Source organism: Anopheles maculipalpis, chromosome 3RL, assembly GCF_943734695.1.
Source record: "Anopheles maculipalpis chromosome 3RL, idAnoMacuDA_375_x, whole genome shotgun sequence".
Lineage (NCBI taxonomy): Eukaryota > Metazoa > Arthropoda > Insecta > Diptera > Culicidae > Anopheles > Anopheles maculipalpis.
The window spans coordinates 12,320,020-12,344,615 of NC_064872.1; the positions used below are offsets into that span (position 1 = coordinate 12,320,020).

The 24,596-nt window shown below is 45.2% G+C and overlaps 5 protein-coding genes across 12 annotated transcripts in view; 2 read left to right on the forward strand and 3 right to left on the reverse strand.

Annotated features, from left to right (window-relative positions):
• LOC126563922 (trafficking kinesin-binding protein milt) overlaps window positions 1-7,139 on the forward strand; it is a 139,470-nt gene extending 132,331 nt beyond the window's left edge. For all 7 annotated transcript variants that reach the window (XM_050220726.1, XM_050220723.1, XM_050220727.1 and 4 more), the window contains 4 exons: window positions 1,768-2,046; window positions 3,924-4,124; window positions 4,377-5,960; window positions 6,142-7,139. In XM_050220726.1, the coding sequence (XP_050076683.1) occupies window positions 1,794-2,046; window positions 3,924-4,124; window positions 4,377-5,960; window positions 6,142-7,133 (3,030 nt within the window). In that variant the 5' untranslated portion in view covers window positions 1,768-1,793 and the 3' untranslated portion in view covers window positions 7,134-7,139. The remainder of the gene's footprint in view (window positions 1-1,767; window positions 2,047-3,923; window positions 4,125-4,376; window positions 5,961-6,141) is intronic.
• Window positions 1-24,596, forward strand: part of LOC126565129 (peroxisomal biogenesis factor 19) — a 349,045-nt gene that overhangs the window by 323,738 nt on the left and 711 nt on the right. The window contains exons 2-3 of the mRNA XM_050222271.1: window positions 24,198-24,268; window positions 24,373-24,505. Coding sequence (XP_050078228.1) covers window positions 24,202-24,268; window positions 24,373-24,505 — 200 coding nt within the window. The 5' untranslated portion in view covers window positions 24,198-24,201. The remainder of the gene's footprint in view (window positions 1-24,197; window positions 24,269-24,372; window positions 24,506-24,596) is intronic.
• Window positions 11,709-13,303, reverse strand: LOC126564763 (phosphoglycerate kinase). Its single transcript, XM_050221863.1, has 3 exons — window positions 13,225-13,303; window positions 12,777-13,125; window positions 11,709-12,583 (listed from the first exon to the last, which is right to left on the reverse strand). Exons 1-3 carry the CDS (start codon window positions 13,284-13,286, stop codon window positions 11,747-11,749), a joined length of 1,248 nt encoding a protein of 415 aa, XP_050077820.1. The 5' UTR covers window positions 13,287-13,303; the 3' UTR covers window positions 11,709-11,746.
• LOC126563823 (epidermal growth factor receptor) overlaps window positions 17,348-24,596 on the reverse strand; it is a 371,336-nt gene continuing 364,087 nt past the window's right edge. For both annotated transcript variants that reach the window (XM_050220587.1, XM_050220585.1), the window contains exon 8: window positions 17,348-17,714. In XM_050220587.1, the coding sequence (XP_050076544.1) occupies window positions 17,357-17,714 (358 nt within the window). In that variant the 3' untranslated portion in view covers window positions 17,348-17,356. The remainder of the gene's footprint in view (window positions 17,715-24,596) is intronic.
• Window positions 17,863-22,491, reverse strand: LOC126563957 (protein transport protein Sec24D). The gene is made up of 7 exons (XM_050220825.1): window positions 22,333-22,491; window positions 21,596-22,264; window positions 20,123-21,529; window positions 19,507-19,675; window positions 18,503-19,099; window positions 18,244-18,437; window positions 17,863-18,166 (listed from the first exon to the last, which is right to left on the reverse strand). The coding sequence occupies exons 1-7, from the start codon at window positions 22,456-22,458 to the stop codon at window positions 18,023-18,025; spliced, it is 3,306 nt and encodes a 1,101-aa protein (XP_050076782.1). The 5' UTR covers window positions 22,459-22,491; the 3' UTR covers window positions 17,863-18,022.

A 24,596-nucleotide genomic window follows, 5' to 3' on the forward strand; every position in this document is an offset into this window, starting at 1 on the left:
CCAATTAAATTTATCTTATTGGTTATGGTGCAATTTATTTTTAAACGATTAAAATTCCTTCTAAGGGATTGTGAAAACAATTTCCAACGAATTGACCTATTTTTTGCTAAAAATTTCGATAACAGTCCTATCATTGGATAAATAATTAATTAAATAGATTTATTCCGTCTTGCCATCCTAATAAAAATATGGCCAAAGCACAAAAGACCATCCATCAACTTTAAAATTCAAATCAAATAATTCTTTATAGTTTGGCGCATCTTCCTTTTAACCGTTTTTACCGCTAACATTTTTTTTATTTCACGAAGCAAGGCCTGGTCGTTTTGCTCTAAAATTGGTTGCCTCTAATAATAAAAAAGTTAACTTTTTTAAATAGCTTTTTATGAAAAAATTTAAACTGTTTTCAAGTTCTTTTTATTTGTACTAAATAATTTATGAACTTATAGAGGAAAACATATTCTGATTATAGAGAGAGTTCAGATGCTGATGAACGTTCTACTAAATTTTCGTATTATTATACCTAGCAGAAGTATAGAAAACAGTAGTTTGAAAATCGGATACAAACGTGGTCTTAATCTATTGTGGCCATCACTTTATATGCTAAATTCTTACTACTTCACCTCAATTAATAAGCCGGACGGAACAAAAAAAACACACACACACAAAACATTCACCTTCACTTAGCGTTACAAAAAGATGCTGCTGCTAAATACAGTTTTCATTAATCTATTTATTATACTTCATAATGCTGCTTTTAATGGATTCGTCACGAGTCCGTTCCTTCTATTAAAGATTGCTGACTCAAAATTGGATCAGTAGCAGCAAACCGTCTTCTCGTCTCGATCGAGAAACACTTTTGTTTTGGTGAAATTGCGCAATCGAACATCTTCCTCCACCAACTGTACCACCCCGCCCGTGGTGCCCTTTCGATTTAAAACAACTTTGAAGCACTTTCAAGCATCGTTCGCACCGATGAGAAGAAAGAAGAAAAATGACCATTTCTTTGCCGCGCACCAATTCCGCAACATAATTGCTGTTGTTTTGGTTGAACATTAAAAAACACAGCAACGAAAACACTTTAAACAGCGCAGCAGAAAAAGGTGTATAATTGGTTTGGAAGGAAAGGATACACACACTTCCATTACGGTCTCCCCAATACTTAAAAACGTAACCCGCGGGAACAGCCCACTTAAATTCGTTATTTAAGGGGGATGTGGCAGCAGCAGACAAAACTGTCCTCCTCGGAAAACTGGATATTACGTGTAGAGGAAAATTATGGTACGCTGCAATTCTTTCTATGGTCCGTTGCTAGTCGGTTTAAATGTCGGAAGCGTCCTTCAAAAAATAGCAATAACAATAATTATGCAACATTCGTGACCATAAAGGCGTTGGAACAAATTCACACGAGGCTCTTGCCTACTGTCTGGACAAAAGCTGTGGGATTTGTTAAGCAAACCGTTCGCGTGTCGCGTGTGCAAAGATCGGATTTTATAGATCGGTTGTGGCGACTGACGATCCTTTCCAATTTAATCTATTTATTATCTGTGTTCCATATCTAGCACGTTATAGAAACCGCCTGTTTTCTATATTTAAATGACCAAACCTAGCGTTTATGTTCGTTTTTCGTTTTTAGCTAGATTCTTCTTGTACTTACTATCTCTCTAATATTACTTACTGTCTGGTAGTGGTATGCTCATACGAATATGGTCTGTTGGTGCCAGTTTTACTAATGAAAATATCTTCCTCTTTCTACCATCCCATCCACAGTCCTATGCGGTAACCGAGTGAGCCAAATGACCCGCGCGTACGATGATATAGATGCCGTAACGCGCCTGCTGGAAGAGAAGGAAAAGGACCTCGAGCTGACGGTACAGATTGGCAAGGAGCTACTAGCGCAGAATACGCAGCTCGAGAACCGTGTTGCCGAGCTGGAGCAGGAGTTAAAAACGACGAACGAAAACAGGGCGCAGCTCTCGCACGAGCTGCATCAAAAGATCGAGCTGATCGGGATACTGACGAACGATGCCGACGATACCAGTGAGAATGGTATGTTTTTTTATCTCACCTAGTAACTATCTATTTTCACCTTCCTATGGATTTACAGTGAGTTCACTTATGGCCATCGTATATTAGTTTACACACAAAATCGCCACAGCTTTTCCAACCGCGCGATTGGCGTTTAATCGTGTTGCCCTTTTTGTGACCCTGTTTGACAGCAGAATGGATTTCAAAATTAATAGTTTCGACAGCACACTTTCACTCACATCCCACTATCATCGGGCGTAGGACGGGGACAGAGTATTTGTAGCATAACAAAGCAAATTTTGCGCCTTTCCATGCCATGCCAACCTCCGTGCACCATCTTTGCAAAGCTGATGCAATTCTTTGCGATATTCGCTATCACAGGAGCGGGAAAAATAATCTTCAGCTATGCTGTAGTGTAAGCTCCGAAGGTGCTTACAACTACAGCATAGGTGCGAAGCGAAGGTGCTTGGAATAGGTGTGTGATCAAGCGACGTGAGTGAAAGCTATTGCCAACGGTTCGATTAAATCTCACCTGGTGAACAATAATAACCTTCCAAAGACAAACTTCAAGCGCGAATGTAGAAAAGGACAACCCGTTCGTTGTGATTCGTCTAATCTCTGCCGTAATAAAACGTAGCGTCAAGTGTGCACTTAGCAAAGTAAATGGCGTTGCATCATATGTTTGCACCATATGATTAAAGCCTGACGTACTCTCGCGGTGCGAAGATAAAACAGCCGAGAACTTGACATCTTCAAACCTGCCATATCTCTCCTTTAGGGGAAATCTTCTTCCCCTAAGAAAACAGTCCAGCGACTGTTTTGCGCCGCAATATAGGGATGTATCATTTGCTCCGGTGTAGCCGTGTTGTGTAGACTAGGCCCTTGGGTGTGTAGTACGAATGCATCAAGGGTGGATTCAGCAGTGCATTGCATATACCCAGTGGCAAGTGTTCTAATTTTAAAACTCTTCGACACGTAAACCGGCAAAAGCAACTACGGTAATATTTCCATAGCCTTCTCTGTTGTGGTACGGTACGGTCAAAACAAAACATTCTGTTCGGTAATGGAATTATATCGAGCTAAAAATCGATGGCACATTCGTTGTTCAGTTTGTCTGATATTCGGTACCGGCTCGTGGCGTGTGGTTTGGCCGATTTTTTTCTGTGTGTTGTAATCGTGTCCTTCCGAGTCCTCGGCTTCCTCCAAGCCCGCAAAAACAGAACAGAAAAACAGAAATCTCCAAAAATAACTGAAAATCGATAGAGAAAGCACAAAAAGCACACGAGAAAAAGCTGGTTACGACATCGGAAAAAAGCGCTCTATCGTGTGTACCGTACGGAACCATCCGCCAGTCGGGAAGGTGTTCTGTACGCGGTTGGAAACGCTCTCACTCTCTTCTTGTGTGCAATGTGTTTGTGTGCCCAATCTCCCCAAGGATTATGGTGATGGGTTTCGATTGATAATTGGTCTCGTACAAAGACTCTCATTGTGGTTGAGGTGTTGCTGTGGATGTTTTTTTTTTTTTGTCTAGTCGAAAGGGCACAAGCAAACTCAGGGGCTTGTCTCTAGATGAATTTATAGTAGCAGCCGTACTAGTGCTCCCACAACACTGTGTTTAAAAGGCGATAAGCATACGAAACGGTCTACTGCTGACCTGCCTTTCGCCTATCGATGGCGTTGGTCCGTTCAATGTCGATGCCGTGTTACCAGCGTCCAAATGCTGCTTACAGCTTATCAGTAGCAGCAACAACAACGACGAAATGCTTTTGCATTCGCCTATTCTGTACGCATCGATCCGTTTCGCTCAAGTTTATGGCTCCCATTCTGCTCTGGCTGAGAAGGGAAAAAGAGCTTCCTCCTATTCTAATCCGCCCTCACGTATGCTCCTTTCTACGCAGTCACACCGACGGCATCTAAGTCGATCAACTTGGAGCTGCTGCAGCGGAAGGTTAAGCAGTTGGAAGACGAAAACAAGTCGCTGCGCACCGAAACGGCCCAGCTGGTGAAGGAAACGGACGAGTGCGAGGAACAGGAGCGCAGGCTGATGGCGGACATCGCGAACCAGCTTACTACGGCCAATAGCGAGTTTGATGGTTTAAGTAAGTATCTAGTATTTAGTCGATGACGCTAGCTCGTTAAGGCTAGAATCACTGCTCAGTTGTAAAATCTTTGGTCGTACGATAATTTCAAATTTTTGTATGGAACTTGACAGAAGATTGTAGGACCAAAAATCGAACGACTGAGCAGTCAACTCAGTCAACTGAAATGAATGTTTCAAATGAGTGAAACTTGCTTTGGTTTACAAGCGCCTTTAATGCAATTCTCTCGTAATACTTTCTTTACTTGTTTAGATTTGGAACTCGAACGACTGAAGGAGGAAAACCGGTTGCAGCATGAACAGATCATCAGTCTTACAGGCCGTCTGGCCGAGGCCGAGATACGACTGCACCAGTTGACATCCGAGAACGAGGAAGCATCATCGCTGTTAAGCATTACCAAAGAAAACCAAAATCTGCTTGCCGGTGAACTGGCTGAATTTAAGCTACGCTACCAGGAGGTGCTAAATCTGCTACAGGAAACGCAGGAACAGCTACGCCGTCAACGGAAACGTGCACAACCGCTCGCCCGCAGTTCACTCATTCCCGGCATTACGGGAATGCCTGCAGCACCCGATTCGCTTCAGTCGGAGATGATGGAAACTTCACTATACTCGGAGCACAGCCTCGATTCCGGCATTGATTCGGTGCGTGGAGGACTCGGCGGTGGTGCTAGTTCTATGATGGGAGGCTTAATGTCTGCTACCGGCACACAGCAAGTTCCCGCCTATCGGAAGGTGTTCGAAACCGTACGCTCCGCTAGTCGTGCGAATCCAAACGGATTTAGTGATAGTTTCTCGCAGCTCGGTTCCATGACGATGAGTTCCTCCTCGCAGCCACGGATGGCGCCGTACGTGTACCCGGGGCTGGGTGGCACAACAGGCAGCAATATTGGTGGTGGTAACGCCGGCATTACAACGATGACCCATTCCTACAAGAGCGGTTCTTCCGTATACAGCACCATGTACGGAGGTGGCAGCTCACTCGGTGGACGAACTTATTCGCGCGAAAGTCTTACGGCCGATTCCGACGATGGTTATCCTGGCCCGGCACAAACCGGAATCCCGGGTGCTCCGGGTGCGAAGGATCTGGAGGCGGCACTGAAGCGTCTAACGCCGGCCGAGGTGCTCGCTAGGCGCGCCATGTTACAGCACGCACCACTCGGCACGTACAGCTACGACGAGCAGCCAACGGGTATACCGCTCGGATGCCGAACACCGGACAGTATTATGTCGACCGGTTCATCGGGACTTTCGGGGCTTTCCTCGTCGGCAACAGGTAGCGGCAATGGGCAGTGGCGTCTTCCAGAGAAACTGCAGATTGTGAAACCGATCGAGGGCTCACAAACGCTTCACCACTGGTCACGATTGGCAACGCCAACGTTGAGCGGTCTGCTGGAGGAGCGTCCGGGTGTGACGATACGGGGTGGCCGTGGATTAGATGAACTCGGTCTACAGACGTACTCGCTGTCCGATGTCGAAGAGGACGAAGATACGGAAGATCATCCTGGCAAACGATTCCAATCGTTCGGTTGCACTTACACCTACACCAACAGCACGGTACTGCATCCGGACGATGGTACGACGGCCGTTGCGTTCAGTTTGCCACCCTCGCAAATGTCCTCCCAGATGGCATCCGAGTGTCCAACGCGTCAACCTACTGCTCCATCAACGCCACGCTCGAGCCTATCACGGCGCAATTCTTGCTCGACGTTCAGCGTTAACATGGGACTGGCGTCGATGTTGAACGAACGGGGCATTAAAGCCGTTACACCCAGTGCACTTAACACACCCGCCGGGCCCAACTTTTCACCTACGGTGACTCCCTGCAATAGCCCTGGTAAGTTACCGTTCTCAAACAAGTGCTTTAAACATGTGTAAAAGCCGTTGCACACTTTGATTTTGCCAAAAAAAAAGGGTGTGAGTTTCGTATGGAAATGTGTCAAAACTCATCGGCAATCAGACAGAAAACGTGTACGCGTACACAACGTTTAATAAATGATTTACTTACTTATTTGCAGATGGATCACCGACTCGTTCCATGTCACCAGAACCCCCACTTCTATCCGGTCTGCTAGCATCGACGGCTGACATCCTCCGCAAGCGGTTCGTCGCCTCGACAACCAACACCACCCCAGCCGCCCACGGTTCCGCCTCTGATCTAGCCGATCGTCCGTCGCGAATAATATCCCGCAACAAAGTCGCACTGTCGCGGCTTGAAAAGAAGGCCCTTCGCTCCATTAAGATCATGGAGAAGGTGGAAAGTATCGGACTGGAGAACATAATGCTTCCACCCCAGCATCCACCGGGCATCAGTCCGCTAGCGCTTCACGGTACATCGGCCCTCTATACGGCGGCAGCGACCGGTCGTGGTCGCAGCCCGATGGCACAGCTAACCAGCCTGAAGCATCTACAGGACCAACGACGCAAGCAACAGCAGCACCATCACCAGCAGCAGGACGATCTAGTTACGATCGATAAGGAAACCATTAAAGCCGTACTGACGAAGGGACTATCGCACGACAGCCTGAAGTCGATGGCTTCGTCGTCGGGAGCAAGCAGTGGCATCAGTACGGCCGCGTCCTCCGATTCGGACAGTTCATCCGTCGCTAGCTACGAATCGGAACCACGGACGAAGGAAACGGCGGCCAGCAGCAGCTCCGCTACAGCCTCACCAACGACAGCGGCACGGCTGAAACAAATGCAACGGCAAAAATCGCGCCGCAATCTGCTAAACGGTGCCAACGGAGGCTCCCAGCGGCCGGATCTTGGCACGGTGAACGGTTCCAGCCGTCCCGGTGTTCGACCCGATCTAGGCACGGTTGCCGGTAACAAACCAGTAGCAGCAGCAACAAAGACTTCGAGCAGCGGAAATGGCAAGGACAGTCAGAGAAAGAACCAGCAATTACCATCGACAACCAAGGAGGTCAAGGAGGAAAGTCGTTCACTTGGTCAGAGCGTGTATGGTACGATCAGTTCGCTGCTGTTCGGTCGCAAGGGTGGTTTACTGTAAGAGAATGTGCGTGTGTATTGGACACAACGGACCAGCAAATAGTCCCATATCCAATTATCCACCTTTTTTTATTTTAACAAACCGATTTGTTTCCTATTTGTTTAGTAAGCGTATATCGGAAGGTAACCTTAAGTTCACTTATATCTTTGCCAAGTTTTACGAGCCCCGCTCCCATCATACATACAATACACACACAGAGGAGGGATACATTAACCCATGATAGTCGTTAACGAAAATTAGTTCTTTTTTCTGTCCTCCGTGGGAATGCTTGACCTTAACACCTTCATCGCGACCAATTGGGACGCAATTTATGTTGCGTTTACTCTCTTTTCTTGAATTGGAAAAAGAGGATACTAAAATGGCCAACACTGATTACCCTTTTTGCTCACCCGTCCCATCATGTTTAAATAGTAAAGCACGAAAAGTGGAGACCCCTCGAATACACTGCCACCGCCGACGCCGCTGTTGGTTAGATAAGAATTTCAGTATTTTTTTTATTTTTTTTAATATTCCTGGTGCTTCTTCCCCGTATACTGGGCTCGCTCCTGTAGCGAAGAGTATTAGCAGTTTCAAGTAGAGAATCGTACATTCCGGCGTGTCTCCAGAGTCCTTCCTATGTCAACGCCACTAAGAACTGAACCCCGTAGGTGCCTCCCATCATGTGGGGTGTGGTAATTAAGTGAAGAATATATGGTCCATTGTTGGAACATTTCAAGCTTTTCTCCCTGTTGTTTTTTTTAACGTTATCAAAGGTTGCTCGTCCTTGTGGCATCTCCCTGCTTTTCGTCGCTTACTTTGATAGGAATGAAAAGCAGTAGGGTAAACATTAATGGTACATCTTGGCATGTTGGTCGCGTAGCCCATAAATTTAAAGCATCACACGATAATGATTCAACGGAGGTGTTGTAGAATTAATTTTTGCTTTTTTTAATTTTTGCAACGTTTTCGAGGATATAACAAACAAGTGAATCGAGATACTAATTTGTTCAGATACATTTTTGATTCAATCTGTGAGATATAGAAATGCACGGAATAGTATACTTGAACTGATCATTATCACGATGATCTTGTACATTGTATTCTCGATAACCCTGTATCTATTGAAGTATCCTGTTTTCTAGTCCAATCAACAACGAATATACTTTCCTTCTATAAAACTAATAAGGTTTTTACGTTCTAACACACACACACACACACACACACACACACACACACACACACACACACACACACACACACACACACACACACACACACACACACACACACACACACACACACACACACACACACACACACACACACACACACACACACACACACACACACACACACACACACACACACACACACACACACACACACACACACACACACACACACACACACACACACACACACACACACACACACACACACACACACACACACACACACACACACACACACACACACACACACACACACACACACACACACACGTACATACACACACATAAGCTTTCCTGCCTCTCCTTGCAATACAAATTCCGCACTGTCGCATCGTGTAGATTAAATGCTTTACCCACCATCACACATTGGTTCATGTCCGGTTCCGAACCTTTTCATCGGGAAAAGTTCGTGCAACCCACACCACCCACATTGGTTAGACGCACCAATTGTTTAGAGATAAAAAAATATCGGTTAAATAAGCGTGATATAGAACTTTCCCTATTGAAAAAATCTGCCTATTTATAAGGCACTATTAAGACAAATTTGTATTAACAAAACCCCCTTAATAGTGTTTATTAAGACAATTTTGTCAATAGGGAGAGCTTCTCTTTCTCTCTTGATCTTAATCGTTTACCTGCAGATTGACTGGCCAATTATTTACCATTCCCTCTATCTGCTGAGGTGCACACAGCAGTGTAAAATAAACATCAATTTCTGGAATATATCGCGACACACACGATATAGCTTTTTTATAGAACTATGCATCTTTTAACTGCTCCGTCTTGCACTGCGCGCTTGGGTTATAAACGGAACGCAAAGGGGAAAAGTATTGCAAAGGAGTGAGGCAGTATAATATTTGCAATTAGAAGCTAAACCATGTAGGAATCCTTTTTTTTCTCGTCATTCTGCTGATCATTCATTTTCATTTGAAACGGAGCGAAGAAGAGAAGAGAGAGAATTATAGAGACAGACCAAGTAGGCCGATCCTATAGTTGGTGGGTTTTCCGTTTGTTATCAGTTTGTATGTGACTGAAGCGGAAATACAGTAGAGACTAGATAGAAACAAACAACGGACAAAGCTAAGCTTGCTGAAGAGCTAAGGAAAAGGGCTGATTAGAACTGTAGAATGGCGCGCTTCTGTGTAGGCTTGTATTAAATTGTGTTTACTACCACCATACGCACATCTTAAATTGCGAGGTAAAAAAGGATAGCGTGATCCACGTGCACGTGGGAAAGAGGTCCGATTATTAGAGTAGGTTTGTTTCGTTTGTTTTCGTTTCGTAAGGTGCTGTGAAAGGAGTGAACACACGTTTTTCTATCGATCGAAGATGGCTGCGCGTGTTATGAAACGAATGCAAAGGCTATGTGATGAGGAAACATGAATGTTGAATCAACATCTGTTTGTTGTTAGGTGGAAGAGAGAGGGAGAGAAAGACAGAGAGAGGCCTTTTCAAATGTTTGTGTTTGTGTAAATAAGAATGATAAAGATGATGAAGTTTGGGCGGGCAAGGGCTATATATGATACACCCAAGACAAAAGAAACACGTAAAATTTCGTGCTAGAAAAATGCTAACAAACCTATGGTGGATAAAATGGAAATCATACTAAAGATGGATTTTGTGCAGATAAAATTCCAAACGAAACAACAATTTTTGTTTGCTGCGCTGCTAGTGTAGATAATTATGAAAAAAGTGCGGTAAAAAAACCCCAACAAAATGCAAACAAACTAATTCACAACACACATACTAATGTGGTGGGCTACCTACAAAAATCCCATGTGCGCAGAATAGCTGTAACGAAAGAGAAGGTTAAGTATTTATTTTTATATAGATCAAAAATGGCAAAATAAAGATATGAAATAATTAAAAGCAAAACAAAAACCCATATGGCGTGCGAAGAGAAGGGGGTAAGGAAGAGGTGAGGTGTTGTTGCTCGTATGCATAATTGATAAATAGTTATAAATACTGTTTTTTTAAAATCACACACAATCTTGTGCACAAATCGAAATTCGGATACGCTGCATCACTTAATAGAAATTCAATTATACTAGCAATACTTGCATACCAGGCTGAAGTACTTGGGCGCAATTAGCGCCCTTTGTAAAAGCAACAACCGGGTAGCAGCAACAGCAGCAGCAGCAGCAGCAGCAAAACTTTTGAAAGAAATTGTACTGTTAATTACATGGATAGATTGTTCAAAAATGCAGGATCGGACGCACGGATGTATCCTACAACAATTACGTTTTGAAGTTCTTCCTCGTGAAAGTGTTAATATAGTAATACAAATTGGTACAAAGTAATAATTTGTCGCAACATGTTTGTGCACATTTTTAGTAAAATGAAAGAAATGTATTATTTTTTTGTTTCAAGAATGATGCTTTAATCATGCGGCACCTGGTTAAAAAACACGTTATTTGGCGATCCATTCATCATATGGGAAAATGTTTAAAAATAGTGCTGCTTCTTGTGATTTTACGTCGATTGTACTGTTCAAAACTGACGGTTCAAATTGACTGGGACGAAAAAAAACTGGAATTAACAAAACGTGTAAGAGAACTCATACTAAAATGCAATTTTTATATAATTGTTACAAAAAAAACACACTTGTACACACAATTCTTTTAAAAGTTTCGAATTGTACAATAACGATCTTATCGTTTGTTCGAAGCAACAAAATCGATCACTTTTGACAGTGCTGTGTTTTCATACCGCTATTCCATGTTCTTCTTGCTGAATGGGATGTCATTCCATCTCGAACGTTCAACAGCATCAGAGGTGCAGCTTGGGGAAATCCTGCATCCGAGAAAGCAGCCGGTTCAGAAGCAAAATGGAGGTACAATTTAACGACCACGATTATTGGAGGAAGTATTCGATGCTTCAATACTTCCGCAGCGTTAATATCACATCTAAAACCTCAAGTGAGTATTGCTATGCCGTTAAAATTGTGGTGCCCGGAAGGTTAATCTAATCCATCACATTCCTCTTTTTCTCTTTTCAGCGGTGTATAATACGTAGAAGAAGCTGCTTCAATAGATTTAACCTCAACATTCGAACAAGAAGGAAGAAATCGACGCCTTAGGTGACGACCAAAGACCGTGATTTTCGTGACGAATTTGACTGTGTTGTACAGTTCGATGAAAAAAAGGCGCTCAGTTCGAAAGTATCTCTCAACACAATAAAAGAACATTGTAACATGTAGACACGTATTTGATTCTAGATATTCTATTCATTAGAACGAACAGGGAACGTTTCGTCCCACTTTTTCACACGTGTGATGGCATAATTTAAGGACTTTACTTGACTGTGCAACACGCGCACACACACCTTCCTGCTACAATATGTATGATTATGAATAACGAGACGACACAGGGACTTGAGTATGCTTAATGAATAGTGTCCGCTTTACGCACTGCTGAGTGCGTCCACACCCGGCAGCACCTTGCCCTCGAGCAGCTCGAGCGACGCACCGCCACCGGTCGATACGTGCGAAACCTCCGATTCGGTGCCCCACTTGGCACAGCACGAAGCCGTATCACCGCCACCAATAATCGATACCGTGCCCGCCTTCGTAGCAGCAACAACGCCATCCATCAGCGACTTCGTACCGTTGGCAAAGTTCGGAAATTCGAACACACCGGGCGGACCGTTCCAGACGATAATCTTGGATCGTGCGATCGGGGCCGCGAATGCTTCGCGCGTTTTCGGTCCAATGTCCAACCCCAGATGGCCGGCAGGGATGCCACCCTCCACCGTGGCCGTACCGGTGGCCGCATCCTCCGCAAACTTATCGCCCGTCACAAAGTCGACCGGTAGATGCAGCTGCACATTGTTCTTCTTTGCCTTGTCGACAAGGTTCTGTACGATCTTGGCACCTTCGGCATCGAACAGGGAAGCGCCAATTTCCATGTTGTTCAACACCTTCAGGAAGGTGAACGCCATACCACCACCGATGATCATCTCGTTCACCTTGTCCAGCAGGTTCTCGATCAGCTGTATCTTGTCGGCTACCTTCGCACCGCCCAGAATGGCCAGGAATGGACGCGGTGGGTTGTCGAGGGCTTGCGAGAAGTAGCGCAGCTCCTTGTTTAGCAACAGACCGGCCGCCCGCTGACTGTAACCTTCGCCCATCATCGAGCTGTGCGCACGGTGAGCCGTACCGAACGCATCGTTCACGTACACATCGCCCAGCTTGGCCAAACTTTCACGGAATGTTTTCACCTTATCTTTGTCGGCTTTGACCTGCGGATGACGGAGAACGAAGGTACGTGAGATGGAAAGTGAATTATTATGCAACGAATCGAACACAGCCCAATCGTAGTAAACAAAGCTTGGCTATTTTTATAACCACCACAGCAATCGGGATCGGTTACAATGGTGATAAGCGACGAGCAGTTCCTAAGCGGTAAGCGAGTTCCCATGGGCTGCTGCTTACCTTATTGCCACTAGCATCTACACCCTTGCCCTCCTCCTCAACGTAAAAGCGAACATTTTCCAGCAGAATAACCGAACCGGCCGCCGGATCCTTGCAGGCCGCTTCCACCTCAGCGCCGACACAATCGCTCAGGAACGTTACATCACGCCCGAGCAGCTTCTTCAGCTCGTCCGCAACCGGAGCGAGCGTGTACTTGGCGTTTTTGTTACCATCCGGACGTCCGAGATGAGACGCCAGTACCACCGATTTGGCTCCCTTCTCGAGCGCAAACTTGATGCTATCGAGGGCGGCCACAATACGCTGATTGCTGGTAATTTTACCTTCCTTGATTGGAACGTTAAAATCAACACTGTGCGGGAAGAGGAAGAAACAACCAAAAGAAAGGCACGATTGAAGCGATTATTTTTCACCAAAACTACGGACCACATCTTGCTGCAACTTTACTCACCGCATAAACACACGTTTGCCCTTCAGATCGACGTTTTCAATGCTGAGTTTATTGAGAGCCATTTTTGCGATCGATACAATCTTCTTATTGTAGGACAGGGTAAAGTGAACCAATTTCGTCAGGCCAATTCCAACAAGAATGAAGGGAAGCAGAACAAGCTGATTGTTTCCAAACGTCTGTTTGGTAAGATTTTCCGAGACCGATCTTGAATTCAGCTGAATGTCACATCAAGGACATCACACTGGTACCACTGCATGGTCATGGGCTGTAACGAGTGACGTTACACGAAGCGTAAATTCAAATGACCGCGCGGAGCATGGGAAATTACAATGCTCAAAATGTTTCATGCGTGTTTGGAAAATTTTCTTGAGCATTTGCAGAAATAAAAATCCTAAAATATCCTGAAATTGAGAGCTTACATTTTTTCACAGACCAATTGTACGGCACACTATCGAGCAAATGTTTTGCATTTCATGTATTTCAGTACTTAATTATATTTTTAGCTTTACTTAATGCATGACTAGACTGCTGGAACCATCAAATATACCATTAGTACCTGGCCAAACTGGTGACAACCTAGAACACAACGAACGTCCCTGCCAGCTGTGGAAAATTCGACGAAAAACACTCTACAGTTAAGGCACAATTGTTGGTTATGTTTGCAGTCTAGAAAATTATTTTACCATAGCTTACTAGATGGTTTTCGATTTTGAACGATTTTGGATGATTTGTTTCCAAAAAATCATCCTAGTATACAGTAAAAGAAGCTATCAACATATGATTTCCAACAAATCATCCGAGTACACATTGGACGAAGCGAAAGTATAATATAGCACAACGAAGCACAGCGAAATCATTATTCATCAAGCTTGGCTGTGCGATCGACGTGTCTACACTGCGCTACGGTTCAAAACAATTTTCGACGATGGCCAACCGCGAAATTTGCAGTGGACGTTACTTTCTGGACCTTACCGTTAGAGTTGTGGAATCATTGAAGAAAATTCCCAAGGTGAAAGACGTCGAAACAAAATCCTACGTGCCTTACCAGACTGCCCAAATCAATGCGTGGGAAGTTGCAAACGGTGTTCGTTTGCCGTGTGACATGAAAACATTTTACCAATCAACGGATGGACTAAATATTCAGTGGACTTATCAATACTCGAAATTTGAAAAACATCGTGTAGGACATTTTAAAATTCCACGTTTGGCTCATATTCGAAACCTTCCTTTAAACATACCGGAAAAGGTGTTCGAAATTGACAGCATCGTAGACGAGGCCAAAATTTATCTCATTTATCCATCGACACCTGGCACTTCCATCCCCAAAATTTATCTAGTGGAAAGTCGAAACATGACCGGACATCTTTTGGCAGACTCATTTGCTACCTATTTTCGAATGTGTGTCGCCCATCTCGGGCTACCATGCTGGCAATTGGCCTTTGCTAGCTGTGGTTTACCGGGATGGGCCGAACAACTATTCCTCCTGTTGGCACCACACCTACTAGATAGGGACGATATGCCTAGACCAGCCAAAATTGTTCATAACGTGCTTGATCCGGACATATTTCTTCCAAAACCGATCCGTAGCTCGTGTGGGACAAAGAAAACAGACAAGATCGTGACAATCCTGTGCCAGGCAAAACCAATTACAAAGAATCTAAATTCTACGCATAAACTATCTAAAAACCATGTTCACAAAAACTAATACGTGATAAATATATTACAGAGCTTGCTGAGACGATAGGATTGCACAAACGACATTAAACAACGCAGCCGAAGACAATTCAAAGGCCACAAACGACACGGCGAGCGGATGGCGCGGAAGAACAACGGCAGCACATGATATGACAACTGCAGCACATGGAAGCACATAAGCATAAGCATGATAAGCACAACTTCCATGCGATCCCTCTGGTTCAACTAGCGGAAAGATGATTGCTGCCAGGAGCCCTTGAAATCTTCTGTCGCAATCATCCTTTTTGTTAGTTGAACGGAGGGATCGATAGGAGGTTTTTGCTTACAGGAGAAGCAAAGTGTAGACTGGCGCGTATAAACGCAGCTAGGGATGCATTCTGATAGCTCGATGATCAGACCAAGCATGCAAACCTTGCACCTTACGAGGCCACCTCCGGTTTAACTAGCGGAAAGATGATAGCTGCCAGGAGCCCTTGCAACCTTCTGTCGCAATCATTCTTTTCGTTAGTTGGTCGGATAGATCGTGGGAGGGGGTCTTTTGGCTTTGGAAGGCATTGCATTTTTTCATGTTTGAGTTCACGATTGACGTATTTATGTACGCAATTGTGTGCCAAAATATGATAAATGTAGCGCAACACATGACGATGATCGAGCTGTCAAAATGCATCTCTGGTTGCGCGTAAACGGGTCAGTTTTATACTTCGCTTATTGCCGTCCTTCCGCTAATGCTGCAGGCTTCCATGTGCTGCAGTTTTCATATCATGTGCTGCCGTTGGTCTACGCGTCATGCCGCTTTTGTGGCGTATTTGTGGCCTTACAACCATCTTCCACTGCGTTTGTTGCAAAAGTCGCTTGTGCGGTTCTATCGTCCGAAAAGCTCTGTATTTAAAAAAGAATAATAAAGCTGGTTTATTCTCATTTAATAAATCTACTTTGTCTTAATTGAAGCGAGTTTTTAGTTTTTAAACATTTAAGTTCATGATTAAAAGTTTCGATACACGAAGCGTAATCTTTATGTATGATTTATTGATTTAATTTTGATTTATTACTTACGTGTTCCGCTCCGTGTTTCGGGGCTCGGCAGGCTTGCGTCTTCAGGGAACTGTCGTAATCTCTCGTTAACATTTTTCCACGTTTTAAAGAGCTTTTCTCTTTTTTTCAGATAAATTTACACTCTTAAGGCAACGACACATGAGAGATTTGAAAGGCTGAAGAGATTGCCTCTGACTTGCAAGGAACCTTCTAGCTATTTAGTAGCATCTCTAATTTTACCCTGCAGTTTTATACTAAACTCGTCGTCAAGGAGACCCCTTCTCAAGTTGCCACGTTGGAAGTCTATCTGTCTCGCTCACGCACTGTCAGTATGCAGTTTAGTTGGTTGGGTGGTTTGTTTACATGCACATATTTTTGGTCCAATTTCCATTACAGGAAAACGTATACGAATACGATGTCCTCCTTTGAACCAAATAAAGTGTTCTTAAGGAGCGTGCTGCTCCACCTGTTTCTGGAAGGAAAAACTGCCGCAGAAAGTCACCGGCAGCTGTTGGAAACGTACGGCGAACATGCACTGGCTGAGCAAACGTGCCGCAAGTGGTTTGCACGGTTTAAGGCTGGTGACTTCAACCTGGAAGACAACGAACGTCCTGGCCAGCCGAAAAAGTTCGAAGATTCCGCCATTCTGGCTCTGCTGGAGCAGGATCGTACACAAACACTAGAAGCGTTGGCCAACAGGCTACAGGTGACGCCAGCCGCTGTTTCGAAGAGGCTCAAAAAGATGAAAAGAAAAACGAAAAACTTGTAACAAGTCAAATTTAGATAGTTTTGTAATGAAATTGGCGTGAGCCTTACTTCGAAGAGACGCTTTCACAGCAGAGCAAAGCAGAAAAAAACGTTCGCAAGATTATGATCTGTTAGACGACCACGTGAAGAAGAAGGAAGTTTTTAAATGAGGACTTAAATTAAAGAGATAATTGTATATATATTTCGCTATTTATAATATACCATTGGATTCAATAAAGTGATATCAACATACAATCGTTACACGTGTGTCCTGTGTTTGTGTGCACCCTTGCCGAAAGTGTAGTATATTGGCCCTTTTTGAGAGGCATTCGGCGGTAAACGTGGCCCTCATCATCATAATCATCATCATCAAAACGATCGATCGCTATTCTAGATACAATTGTAGCCCATTATATGATGGCGTTCGGTTTGAATAATATTGATTAAATCAAATTGCGCATCCATATGATCGATACCACCCCGTTGGACTTAAAACACATATTTAAATATAACAAAATACAAAAAGGCCAAATGGAAGTGTGAACCTGCGGCAAATAATAGATTGGAATTGTTCTAAAACCGATGAAAAATACTAACAAACAAAAAAAGAAAGCCGTTGAGGATGAAGAAGCGTACTAGCGTATCGGATTAATACCCTCTACCATCTGCCACCGAAGGCGCGCCGATAGCGATTTGCACGGGTGCGATTCTGCGAAACACTGCCACGAACTTCCTCTCTCGTGGCGGTGACAGTGGAACTCCTCCGGTCATTCCATGCTGGAGCATGGTAATTCACCGTATTGGTTTCCTCCTCTTCCAGCTCTTCGTCTTCCTCCGGAATTGTACCGTCGGGATCCACCTCTTCCCCACCAGCATCGTCGTCTTCCTCCTCTTCGTCTTCATCGTAGCGGGACGCGATGCGACTCCCGACGTAACCATCGCAGCGTGTTGTACTCATAAATTTTGAACGATTGTTCGGTGGCACCGTACAGCACTTGCCCGCCACCATTGACTGACTGTTTTGTTGCTGTGTTGTCGGCCCAGTAGTAGTAGTAGTAGTGAGTGGTTCCTTGCTGGCATGCACATCGAAGGGTACGTTGCCGTTTACTGCATCCTTCAAACGTCCACCATCGGGACGGATACCGTTGGACATCGTAACAGTGTCGCGTGTAGCATAGTAAGTAGCATTAATAGTAGATGCAGCAGAAACGGTCGTTTTGCTTCCGCCATTGCCATTGCCGTGGTTGTTATTAAATCTAAACCTTCCTCCAGAGAAAAAACTGCTTGCTATATTGCCGCTGGTGCGGGGCGTGGTGTTGGCCAGCTAGCTCAACATTTGCCGAATCTCTTTGTGCACGTGACAGAGGAAGTCGACGTAACTGACCGACCCATCGCTGGTGCCACGATCCTCGACCAAAAAGTGTCGCAGTACACTTTCCAGTTTGTCACGTTGCTTTACAAGCGTTAGCTGCGAAAAATACCAAACAAACCTTAGTCAAGACCCAAAAAAAAAAACCGAAAATCGGGGATCGGGCTATTACTTACTCGCATGCAACGGCGCTTTTGGTCTTGTAACTTCTCTACAATACCTCGTACACGCTTCGAAAGAGGATTATCAAATACTGGCAAACCCGTACGATCCGTATCAATCTGCTGGGTGCACTGCGCACCGAACACCGACTGGGTGAACTCGGGCGACAGGGACAACCCTAGCCACAAGAACATATGAACACCGTTTTCTGCAACAAAGAAAAAATTATAATTAAAGCCATTCTACATTCAAATAAGGTTCACCTTGACCTACCTAAAATGTATGCACCGTCCTCATGCATCTTATCCCCCGTACAACGAATGGCCGCTGGGACGTTATCCGACTCGACATTCACGTCGTGGAGCGGTATCAAACGCGGATAGAAATAATGCACCGAGGTGGGCAAATCCATCGTCATCACGTAGTAGATCACGTACGAACGATCATCGATCGAAATGTCCGACCCACCCGAGAATGCGTCATTCTTCAGCAGACAGTTCACATACAGTGGCAACAGCTTCATACTCTCTGGCAAAATTAATTGCCCCGATGAGGTCGGTGAAGCGCAATGCTTCCGGTAGCAGGCGAGCAGCTGTACCGCCCGATGTACGATCGCATCCTTCACCGCTTTCGGATTGTTGTCCATCAGCTTGGTTAGTCCCTGCTTGGCAAAGTACAGCATCGTTGTGTCGAGGTCACAGCAGCGGAACAAATCCAACAGTGAGGTGCACATCTTGAGCGTCAGGTTGTGTACGCGCAGCCGACGAACGCCCGAACACGAGGTGTACAGTAGGGCCACCTGGATGAATACAAACTCGTCCGTCAGTTTATCGTCGTGCTTAATTTCCACCGACACGGATTTGTCGCAATCTATGTGAACAGAAGGAAGAAGGTAAGGCGAAAAAATGCAAAATGGTAAATATTAATTAATTAATTTAAAGTCCCCTATGTTTACCATTGGCAAGTACAATGATTTAAGTGTTTACTATCCATCTTTCATATAAATGCCGAAAATGGAGGCCCAAACACAGACCAAATTTGGGATGTTCCCGAGAAGGTAAAGTTTGCTTTTCAAAGCAAGAATCTGTCCAACATCAGAAGCAGCCGATCAATTGTGGACGGAAATAATGAAGTTTCGATTCAAATATGTGTGAACCTCTAGCAGACTCTAGCCAATAAAGAGCAGGAATTGATGAAACAATATACGCCTAACATATGGTAATGAAACACCTGCTCTAATATTCCGCTTACACTTAATTTTGCGATTCGGCACTTACCAATGCTGGCAATCTCAATGTCCTTCGTGTTAGTCATGAAGAAGTGACCGTAAAAGTCGGTTGCACGCACCCCGGTCGAGGTACGTACACGCATCACCGCATCGAATGCGATCGGGCGAGAAATGTTTTTCAACAGATCGTTCACCATCCGTCTACCATCGATGTCCGCCTGCAAAAAAAAAAAAAATAAATAAAACAATTTCGTAAGATTGACAGACATTTAGCACTAGTTAATTTTTCCGCTAAACAGTGTTGAATCCTGACAGGGTTTACCAGCCTATAGGTCAAGCATTAGAATAGCTGCGAACTAAGCAGAATCCAAGCTGCGCAATATTTTCCGACTTGAACACACATTACATCAGTGTTTAAATACGCTGTTTGAATCGATAACACAACAATTGCAAAGCCGTTAGTATAAATACATTTCCCTAACCTTTCGGAACGGTTCAGGTGTTTCGTTTAGCCTGCACGATCGGTCATTGTAGCTTAAGTGATGTAATCTGCGTTCAAATCGGAAAATGTTATGTATCTCGAATGCTGCTCTGTTTGTACTATTCTAATATCTAAGGATACCTCGAAAGAGCCATGAATTGAAAAATTCAATTATCGCACATACCTGGAAATAGGTGTACTTGTAAACTTCGCCACCGGTCAACCGCGCCACCTGCCCGATTGTAGCCAAATCGATGTAAGCATTGTTGAACGCAAACAAATCCACCGAAACGCCGGCACCAACGCAATCCTGTGCCAGCATATTGTACACGGTCGATTGTGGTGTGAGTACCGTTTTTTCTTTATCCGTACCGAGCAGTTTACGATCGTCGCGTATCTTCAGCTTGCCGGGAGCTTCCGCGTTTGGCAACGACGAATGGAACACGTACAACTTGCCGACGCATTCGGACGCTTTCAGTGCCTCGAGCCCGGCTTGCAGCGCTGGCAGCAGAATTGTTTCCGTTTCGCGCGTATCGCCAAACATCTTCGGGATCTGATCCATCAGTGCATCGATGACGGTGGCCGATTCTTCCGGATCGACCAGAAAACCGTCGAGCAGTGGCATAAACATTTCCTGCAAATCACCCACCACCATCATCTGTGGTTGGGCGAGCGAACTTTTCAAATTGTAAAAATGCACCGAGCTGTTGTACGTGATGAAGCCAACCTTCATCGATGTGCGCTGTGCGTTCACATCAACGGGCAGGTTGCGGATGATGTGCTTCATCTCCGTGCACAGCAGCTGTACCAGACCGGACTTGACGTTGTTGTACGACACGTCGATCAGAAACACCATGGCCGGTGGTTTCGGGGGTTTATTGTTGCGACAGTATTCCTTCGTCGCGACAAATTCGTACGTGCCGAGCATCAGCTCTGGCCGCTCGTACTTATCCATCCGCTGGCCCGTATGATCGAGATGCTGGAAGTAGCCCGGTGGCACCTCGGTCGTTGCCTTACAGAATTGACACTGGAATCGGCGACCGCCATCCAGGAATTGCATCGTGGAGCAGATGTACGCTTTGCAGCGGATGCACCGGATCGGACCCATCTCGCCAAAGTCCACGATCGGTATCGGTAGCTCACCCTCGGCCTGGCGTGCGAAGGGCGAGAGAATGAGCGCAAACGGAACCGCGCTCTGCTTCATCATGTCAGCCGTCTGCGGAATGTTGTACATCGTCGAACGGACAAAGCGCGGGTTTGCGTTGCCCTGGTCTTGGGTAACGAACTGGGTCGTCACGAGCGGTGGCAGCTGACCGGGCTGGCTGGTGGCGAAGATACCGCCACAGTTCTCCTGATTTTCGGCCATCACCTGGATGGGATTGGGCATAGATTCTGGGTCGAGACGCTTCTGCTGTGGTACCGGTGGGGGTGCTGGATAGTGACCGCCCATCATGCCTGGCCCTCCTTGATGGTACTGTGGTTGTTGGTGTTGATGAAGCGGATGTTGCTGTTGTTGCTGCTGGTGCTGTTGCGGCTGAGGCTGACCGACCATTGGAGCCATTTGATTATATCCCGGTGCAGGCGGCATTTGCTAAGGAAGGAATAATTTTCAATCAGTCACTGTCATGATACATCCTAGAGTTTTTTTTGTTCTTACATTATAACCTCTTGGAGGCATTTGACCACCCATTGGAGGCATCTGGCCCGGCTGTGGTGGATACCCTTGTTGCTGTTGCTGTGGAGCCATCGGTTGTCCCGGCATTGGCGCTGCAGGGTATTGTTGCTGTGGCTGGCCCTGCGAAACTCCTCCGGGGGGTGCACCATACGGACCGCCGGGTTGTGTTTGGGGTGGCGGTACCCCGCCGGGCTGCTGTTGCTGAAATCCGGCTGACTGAGGTGGAAATGGTTGCCCAGGACGTGGGGGCCCCGCTGCCATTGGTGGCACAGATCCTCCAAACTGCTGACCTGGAGGAGCCAATTGATGGCCATTTGTTTGATCATATGTTCCGGGAGTTGGTGCCGGAGGTCTAACAGCACCGACCGAAGGAGGCCCTGCCGGTCCATTACTCATCATAGGCGGTCCTTGCGGTTGTAGCGGCTGCTGTTGAGTTGGTGGTGGTGGCGCATATCCACCCGGTACTTGACCGCCGGTCGATGGTGGCCGTACCATTGGAGGCTGCTGGTTTGAAGGAAATGCTGACGGTGGTGGTACTCCTACAGTTGGACCATTCACATTCGGCACTCCCATTTTGGGTGGTCCCTGTTGTGGTTGGCCTAACGGAGGACCCGCTATAGACATGTTCTGCATCTGATTGGTCAATTGATTCTGAAAAAAAAAATGTTTTCCTAAAATAACCTATTTCCTCATCGCATGTGTAAGTCTGTGTTACATACATTGGGTTGTGTTCCATTCATGCCTGGCATAGGCATTGGTGGGGGTCCTCCCGCCTGCGGTGCCGCAACTTGCTGTTGTGGCCAGCTTTGTGGCGGATACTGCCCATACGCCAGTTGCGGATTCATGCTTAATTAGTTTGCGTCACCCAGCGTTACTTCACACCTTCACACCTAGTAATATCGTCTGCAAAGAGTCACAACCAAAACTTTGGCATTATTTTACGCTGCTGCATATGGTATACTAGCTCCAGCCACTTTCAATCGCGAACACGAACACACTTGGTGGTGAGTTGGATCTTTTGCAGTTTGCGCACCATTCCACAACTGACCTGCTTCTCCTGGTTGCTGTTTAGCCGGTTATCCCGCACTTATGTAGGAACACACCACACTATGACGATGCACTCTTAAGCAATTAACATAATTTTGTGTACAAAGTGCGCACAATACAACGGAAAATCGGGTTTTTAGTTGAGCACAATTTTTCTAGCGACGATCGCTTCCCGATATCCACGTACGTAAATGAAAGTACGTCTATTTTGATTGTGTCACCACAACTGTCAACGTTGCCACGTAATTTAACGAAGATTTTACCCCTTCCGTTTACCGGACGCAGTCGAATTCTTCGCACTACCCAACAAACCAAACTAAATCTAAAACCGGCGAATTTTCCGTTATTGTTCATCATTCCTCGGCATCTGACGAAGTTTGCACTTTAATGGCCGAGGACCACGGGAAATTACAAACTCTCAAATTGGTAATCCAATTTTTGCTTTGGTTGCAGTTTAGAAAATTATGTTATCTTTGCTTACTAGGTGGTTTATCGATTTTGAACGTTTTTCCAAAAAATCATCCGAGCATACAGTGGAAGAAGTTATCAACATATGATTTCAATATATTTATCAACATATGAATGCATCGCACGTATTGTTGCGGGCTTCCCTGAACTGCAGTTCTCATATCATGTGCTGCCGTTGGTCTACGCGTCATGCCGCTTTTGTGGCGTATTTGTGGCCTTACAACCATCTTCCGCCGCGTTTGTTGCCAAATTCGCTTGTGCGGTTCCATCGTCCGAAAAGCTCTGTATTTAAAAAAGAATAATAAAGTTGGTTTATTCTCATTTAATAAATCTGCTTTGTCTTAATTGAAGCGAGTTATTAGTTTTTAAACATTTAAGTTCATGATTAAAAGTTTCGATACACGAAGCGTAATTTTTTATGTATTTTGATTAAAGGCTTGCGTCTTCAGGAAACTGTCGTAATCTCTCGTTAACATTTTTCCACGTTTTAAAGAGCTTTTCTCTTTTTTCAGATAAATGTACACTCTTAAGGCTGTGGGCCGCGTGGGAGATTTCAAGATGAGAATTCAGGTTTTCATGAGTTTTTGTGAAATTTTCTCGCTTTGAAATCACGTTTCGAGAACCTGGCGCATACAGAAGCTACCTTGCACAGGGCGACGGAAAAAAGTTGAAATCCCAATTTTGAGATTTCTTAACAGTTTCGCATTGATTTCAATAGTTTGATTTTTTCCAAGGCCCGGGGTCTTCATGTTGAATAAATAATTTTTTACTCGTAGAATTTTTAGTTCAATGGGCTGTCGTTCGCCGGATGCGTGTGTGTGTGTTTTTTTTGCACGATATTTTCCGAAGTTTGACAGTACGTTGATTTCTATCCCCACCAGTGCAACCACCTCACTTCATCTATCCAAAAGGTGAGTTTTTCATCGTACCCAACAGTACGGTTCTTTTGGTGCTAATATGAAGTGAATGACGACATAGTGAATAATATACATAGGATAGGCACTTTATTTGATCACGCTATTCTCTGTTCGTATCTAATTCTAACGCCAAAACAGCAAAGCCAGTAAAGAAACATGGCCGAATCAAAGAAAACAGCCGAAGATTCCTCGCGGGACAAAGAGTTGGACGATCTGCTCGACAGTAAGTGCCGCAATATTGTATGCTGTCCCGGAACAGAGCGGAAGGTGTGTGCGTGTAGATTATATAATGAAATCCGGCTTTTCCATGTTCTCGAAATGCCGCAGGTGCGCTGGAAGATTTCAACAAACACGAGCCGAAAAAGCAGGCGACGGATGGTGCTAGTTCTACCGGGGAACCGAGCACACAGCAGCACGAAGATCCGCCAACCGAGCAACTTTGGAACGAGGAGTTTGTTGAGTACCGTTAGCGTTCCATTCATCTGCCATGAACGGTGCGGGATTTAATTATAAATACCCCATTTTCCCTTCCACCCTTTTTGTCTTTCTCC

What these genes read in the sequence shown, in the direction of transcription:
- LOC126564763 (XM_050221863.1), bottom strand. Translation starts at nt 13,286, where the DNA reads ATGGCTCTCAATAAACTCAGCATTGAAAACGTCGATCTGAAGGGCAAA. An exon ending in GGCAAACGTGTGTTTATGCG is followed by an intron (nt 13,126 to 13,224) that starts GTGAGTAAAGTT and finishes CTTCCCGCACAG; the next exon opens with TGTTGATTTTAACGTTCCAA. An exon ending in TAGATGCTAGTGGCAATAAG is followed by an intron (nt 12,584 to 12,776) that starts GTAAGCAGCAGC and finishes CGTCATCCGCAG; the next exon opens with GTCAAAGCCGACAAAGATAA.
- LOC126563957 (XM_050220825.1), bottom strand. Translation starts at nt 22,458, where the DNA reads ATGAATCCGCAACTGGCGTATGGGCAGTATCCGCCACAAAGCTGGCCA. An exon ending in CATTGAGATTGCCAGCATTG is followed by an intron (nt 19,100 to 19,506) that starts GTAAGTGCCGAA and finishes CTGTTCACATAG; the next exon opens with ATTGCGACAAATCCGTGTCG. An exon ending in AAAAGCGCCGTTGCATGCGA is followed by an intron (nt 18,167 to 18,243) that starts GTAAGTAATAGC and finishes TATTTTTCGCAG; the next exon opens with CTAACGCTTGTAAAGCAACG.